The 6823-nt window shown below is 41.0% G+C and overlaps 1 protein-coding gene across 1 annotated transcript; it reads left to right on the forward strand.

Moving 5' to 3' along the window:
• The first annotated feature begins 2844 nt into the window (after positions 1-2844).
• On the forward strand, positions 2845-3988 carry LOC103368547 (trace amine-associated receptor 13c-like). Its single transcript, XM_008296952.1, has 2 exons — positions 2845-3014; positions 3178-3988. Exons 1-2 carry the CDS (start codon positions 2845-2847, stop codon positions 3986-3988), a joined length of 981 nt encoding a protein of 326 aa, XP_008295174.1.
• The last annotated feature ends 2835 nt before the right edge of the window (positions 3989-6823 follow it).

Genomic DNA, 6823 nt, shown 5'->3' on the forward strand with positions numbered 1-6823 from the left:
TTTCCTGCATTTTGGTGAAACACAAACACCTGAGATAGCAATGTGACGCATTCAGGCTCTCAGTCATTCTGTCTAACTGTCAAATATTTGAAGAGTTCATTTGCAAAAACAGAAAACTCCATTTTTGTAGATTTTCAGGAAACACATTTTTTTCTTGTTTGCTTGAGATCATATCAGTCAAACTGAAGTTGAGTGGATTTGACTCAGTAGAAATGACAAAGATAAGTTTGTTATTGTCTCAGGTAGACGATGGAAAAGTGGGTTTTCTGAAGGTTTGTGAAGACGGAGTTTTCTGTTTTTGCAAATGAACTCTTCATTTACTCTCCTGTTGATCAGCTGTTCTCATGTAATGTCTCTGCTGAATCGACAGGCAGGATTTTCTCTTCTGTCGTCTTTTCTGTCTTTTTGAGGCACTAAAGTCTTTAAACGTGGACGTGACACCTTTTCATTTTTCATTCCTTTATAAATCCCTGAATTGTTCCAGGTCAGATGTGTTTTTGTTAAAGTTCTGCCCAAAACTTTCTGCACATTCAGAATAATATATCTGTCAGATTTACTGCTGCGTTTTTATCTTGTTTCTTCAAAATAAAAGTCTTTTGAAACTTTTGCGTCTTTTTTGGGGATACAAATGCATTTATTGTAACTGTTCCATCATCAGCGTCTCCACTGAAATCTATGCCTCCACAACACTGGAGGATTTTACTCTGTGTGTGTCTCAGAATCACATGAATGCTCAGAGCTTTAGATGATGACACCAGAAAACACAGTTTGAGCGTCTGTGCCTCAATATTAATGATATTTGGCTTTTCATCTGGAGGAAATAGCAACATTTATTGACATTTAATTTGAAATAAGGTGGAGTGTTTTGGTGCAGGGCCTTCATGAGTGTTGTCACCAACTGCAAAGTACAACATGTCCCTGTGGGGTCTCTCCACCCATGAATCATTGAAAAATCCTGAGGCCTTGGGCGACAAATTATTTTTCTAAATTCCCAGTTGAAAAACCCTCCCGACATTCAGCCAGTAGCAGCTGCAAAATGAACAGTCTTGGTCTCTGTGGATCAGAGACACGTGGAGGAATCAGTAAAAACCTACTTCTGACTAATGACAGCCATAAATTAGAGAGTCAGCCTCATAACAGCCTGATAACGCTGATGTGACTGAACCTGCTCTAAAAACTCTCAATTTCAAATCTATGGAATCTGATGCAGCAACATTGGACACTTTAAAACAAAAATCTTCTCAGTTAAAGTCAGTGGGGTAAAGTAATAAAGTACATTTACTGAAGTACTGTGCTAAAGTACAACTCTGAGGTATTGGTTCTTTTCTTGAGTATTTACATTCTCTGCTACTTCATGACAATACAGAAGCAAATATTGGACTTTTTACTCCAGTAGATAAATCCTGTAACATCAGTTCTGTTGTAGGTTAAGTTTAATATCATCCATCCATCCATCNCACATCAGCATCATAAGGCTGTTATTTACTCTCTAATTTACGGCTGTCATTAGTCAGAAGTAGGTTTTTGCTGCAGATTCTCAGATCTCACTCTGACCTGCTGATGGACACACAGACTGATTGTACTTCAAGATTCCTCCACGTGTCTCTGATCCACAGAGACCAAGACTGTTCATTTTGCAGCTGCTACTGACTGAATGTCGGGAGGGTTTTTCAACTGGGAATTTAGAAAAATAATTTGTCGCCCAAGGCCTCAGGATTTTTCAATGATTCATGGGTGGAGAGACCCCACAGGGACATGTTGTACTTTGCAGTTGGTGACAACACTCATGAAGGCCCTGCACCAAAACACTCCACCTTATTTCAAATTAAATGTCAATAAATGTTGCTATTTTCTCCAGATGAAAAGCCAAATATCATTAATATTGAGGCACAGACACTCAAACTATGTTTTCTGGTGCCGTCATCTAAAGCTCTGAGCATTCATGTGATTCTGAGACACACACAGAGTAAAATCCTCCAGCGTTGTGGAGGCATAGATTTCAGTGGAGACACCGATGATGGAACAGTTACAATAAATGCATTTGTATCCCCAATAAAGACATTAGTTGCTGAAGGTTGCAAAGGATTTTTATTTTGAAGAAACACTATAAAGTCTACAACAGGTGCAACAATACCTCCGACAGGTGTTTTTTCATCCACCTACAAAACATGCACATGTGTGATATGGCCTGAATGTGCAGAACGTTTGAACATGAGCAGAACTTATTCTGAAGCACATCTGACCTGTAACAGTTCAGCTATTTATAAATGAATGAATATGAATGATTTTAACATCGACATGAAAAGGTGTCACGTCCACGTTTAAAGAGTTTAGTGTCTCAAAAAGACAGAAAAGACAACAGAAGAGAAAATCCTGCCTGTCGATTCAGCAGAGACAACATTAAATTAGAATAGCTGATCGACAGGAGAGTAGCTATTTGACAGACAGAATGATTGAGAGACTGAAGGCATTACTTTGCGATCTCAGATTTGTGTGTTTGTTGTTACAGTAATAGAGACATTTCCACAACNAGTATTGATGTATTTATAGTATCTATGACTCCATATTTGTAAAGAATTAAACTATTAACCAATATTATTTTTAAATACAGGTTATCTTGGACAGTATTTGACATATCGAGCCAAAAATGTACAATTATCTTTATAAATATCCATATTTTATTCTAGGAAATTGTTCTAATAACGTGATGCTTTGCGATGGACTGAATGTGGAAGTTACAGAGAGGGCAGGTGTGGAGGTTCTGATGTCAGGAGTGAGGGAGGAGGACTCTGGTGTCTCAGGATAAAAGTAGCCGAGCGACAGATCTGCTTCTCCAGTCCGACGATGGAGATCCCGGAGGGCAGCCAACTCTGCGTTCCTCACCTGAACTCCTCCTGCCAGAAGCCCAGCCACCCGTACACCGCCACCATGCTGATCTACGTGCTGCTCTCCTCCATCTCGCTCATCACCGTGGCTCTGAACCTGCTGGTCATCATCGCCATCTCCCACTTCAGGCACATATCATGATCTAAACAACAAAATCCTAGAATGAATGTGAATAACTTGTAGTGAGACTGTTGGTAGCTTTTGTGTGCATCGATGCTTCACGTCGCTCGTGTCTTTGCTGCCAGGTTAATGAGCTTTTTCATGTGTCGTGGTGATTTCCTCCACCTGCAGGCAGCTCCACAGTCCCACCAACCTCCTCCTCCTGTCTCTGGCCGTCACCGACCTCCTCGTCGGCCTCGTGCTGATGCCGGTGGAGATCATCTACATCGAGGCGTGCTGGTTCCTCGGAGACGTCCTCTGCACCCTCTACTACATCACCGACTACATCATCACCTCCGCCTCCGTCGCCAACATGGTTCTCATTTCGCTCGACCGCTACATGGCCATCTGCGACCCTCTGGGATACTCCGGCAAGGTCACCAACAGAGTGGTGCAGTTCTACGTCTGCCTCTGCTGGCTGTGCTCGGTTTTTTACAGGCTGCTCCTCCTGCACGACCACCTGGAGCAGCCCGGCAGGTCCAACTCCTGCTTCGGGGAGTGCGTGGTCGTTATCAATCATATCTCAGGTGTGATCGACCTGGTCTTCACCTTCATAATCCCCATCACCGTCATCATAGTCCTGTACCTGAGAGTGTTCATGGTGGCGGTGACGCAGGCTCGCAGCTTGCGTTCTCGGGTTGCGGCTCAGCGCCCGGGGATGGTGACGGTGAAGAAGAAGGAGATGAAGGCGGCCAGGACTCTGGGCATCGTCGTGGTTGTGTTCCTCATCTGCTTCTGTCCGTATTACTACCCGACTCTGGCCGGGGAGGACACGTCGGTCGATGCGTCCGCGGCGGCCTTCGAGATCTGGCTGGCGCATTTCAACTCGTGTCTGAACCCGGTCATCTATGTGTTTTGTTATCCCTGGTTCAGGAAGTCTCTGAAGCACATTCTGACCCTGCAGATCCTGAAACCAGGCTCCCGCAACACTCAGATGCTGTAGAGACACGAGAGGTGAAACGTACGAGTTTGTGTCGTTAATTTAGTGCCTCAATGTTTGAATAACTCAGTTTGAATCGGAGACGGATGAACAAACACAGACTCTTGTTGTGTTGTGAATATAAAGTCGCTCTGTGGCAGCAATGTTTAAGAACCATGAAGAGAATTAGAAGTGATCCTGGTCATGTTTTCTCTGTTTTCTGAACACACAGGAGTGAATCGTTGTTTCAGCAGGTGTCCTTCATCCTGTAAATGTGTCGCAGCAGCATCGACTGTTAAAGACAACAACGTTCATTCTGTGTGATGATCTGACTTTTCGTGTGTGTTTTCTGTTTCAGGCAAAACGCGACGAGCAAAGAGCTTCATCTGCTTTCAGTCTAACAAGAGGAAAACCACTAAATTCAGGTGTTTGTTTTATTTTATTGACATTTCTCTCGTTCAAAATGAGTTTTTTTTTCTTCACTTTGAGTCAAAAATCTAAACCTCAGCAGACACGAAAGTCTAAGTTTCAACCCTGTCTGTGTTCTGGAGGTTTTAATCAGACGAGTTTATTCCTAAATCATCCACAGCCTGACTTTTAGAATATTTTATGAATTAAAACATGATAGGAATTAGCCTTTCCTCCTCTCCCTCCCTCTGTGAACCAGAAGTCCAGTTTTACTCACAGATGTGTTTCTGTTAACTTATTGTTCACTGTCTCATTAAATTCAACCTTTTGTTCATAAAAGTGTTTATTTTTCTGGTTGTTTACAGTATTTACTCATTCATGAAGAGATAAAAACAGAAACTGTAACACATTTGATTCTCACGTGTCAGAAAAATAAAAACAAAGAAACTTAAACTTTATCCAACGTTCACGTTTCTGTTCTCGACATTTATAGAAATTTTTCTATCTTTTCTTTACATATAAACAACCTAATTTCATACATAGACTGTATTTAAAAATAAAACTTGAACCAAAAAATATGTCTTGAAGTTTTGTGGTTAGAAGGATTTACTGAATTAATCTTCTCTAATAAAAATGTGTGGAATTTTACAGAACTTATCTTTAAAGGTTGAGGTTTTTCTGAGACTCCAACCTCTCCTTTTAGATTCTAAATGATTTTACGGAGCAGCTTGTTCTATTTGTTTAATTTAGGAACATGTTATTGATAAAAACACAGTGAAACTCTGTGATTCTGGACCCCAAAGCTCCACTTCAGCAGCACTTCCATAAAATAAGTTTTAGTCCCGCTTGTTTACAGACGGTTTTATTCATATATAGTTTATAATCTGGTTTGTAGAACATTTTATTCATGAGAACATGGTGAGAAAAAAAACTGGAGCGTTAAAAAGAGATATTTGAACATTCAGGTTTCTGTTCAGGCACATATTCAGACAGATAACACCTCATCTGCATAATTAAACATACATTTAAGAACTTTTATAACAATAAAAATCACTGCCTTATTCTGAATAATCAACCGGTGAACTTTCATATATTATACTGATCAGTTCTTATCCTGTTCACCTGCTTTGTGTTTCCCCCAAAAACACATTCAAAAGCACATTTTTATATCATAAGTTCTGCAGCTTTTATTTGACCTTTTGGTCAAACTTAACTCATGAGACAAAATTAGAAAGCAGCTAAAGCAGAGGTGGAAGTTAAAGAAAATAATATCAGTAAAGGGGCACAAAAGGTACAAACAGGAACCTTCAGGTTCTGTTCTGAAGGGCAGGAGGGACGTTATTACATGACGCACCTCGATCTGAAGCAGATCTTTACTGTGTTCAGAGGATGCCAGGAAGCAGCAGAGCTCTGCAAACATCACTCACATGGAAATAAAGTCCAGCTTTACGTGAACTTTCAGCCTAACTGACGTGTAAACGCACAGTGAGTCAGTTCAGACAGAATTCAAGGCTCAAGGCCTTAATTTGTCACAAACACATTAACACACAGTTCAACACTCAGTGAGATGTGTTGATCACCTGCTCCACACTGAAACAATGACAATAAGAAGAATAAAGAATAAAAACACACAAGAAACAAACAGGACATTTTGACAACAGGATATTTGTTGCCGCACCGTCTTGGCTTTAGTTCAAAATTTACTCGTGTGTTTTTTTGCAAAATGTTTTGGCTGATTTCACATGTTTCATAGCTCTGATATGTGACCCTCAGAACACGTCTCACCTGGGAAGTCTTTTTAAAGGTTTTCCAGAACTATAACAAACATGAAATTTGTCGATGACACAGAAGAGTCTGAAAAAATATGTTAAATGATGCGTTTCTGTGTGTCTCTGAGGCCACACAAGCTTCACACGTTATTACGTTTTTACATGCAGCTTGTAGCTTTCACATAAAACAACAGCACATAGAATATGTTAAAGTAAATCAGTCTCTCATTAAAAAACACCTTTTTCCCTCCCCGGGTCCTGCGTATGTGATCAGTTGAGATTAAAGGTAAAAGTTGTCCACAGCAGCAGAGTGTTGACATGAATCGTTCTGACCTGCTTCACAGTGAGTCACCTGCACGTCTACACCAGTAGGTGGAGTCTTTGTGTTGCTGTGGATCCATCAGAGACTGGAACTACCGGAGCTGCTCAGTGACAGAGATTTTGATGTAACGCTGACTTTGGTTCTCTCTTTGTTGATCCGGTCGCACTGTTTTTGGTCCAGGTGTCCTCAAGATCTGGTGCCGCTAACATCCCATTTCCCTGCATTCCTGCACCGTTTACAAGTTTGAGTTTAAATCAAAAGGTTTGCATTTGACATCTTAAAGAGGCGACGCACCGGAACGTCCTGCTGCAGGGTTTTAGAGCGCAAAGCTTCACCATTTAAATTGTGTAAAAGACACAC

This window comes from Stegastes partitus, unplaced genomic scaffold, assembly GCF_000690725.1.
Source record: "Stegastes partitus isolate 25-593 unplaced genomic scaffold, Stegastes_partitus-1.0.2 Scaffold1171, whole genome shotgun sequence".
Taxonomy (NCBI): domain Eukaryota; kingdom Metazoa; phylum Chordata; class Actinopteri; family Pomacentridae; genus Stegastes; species Stegastes partitus.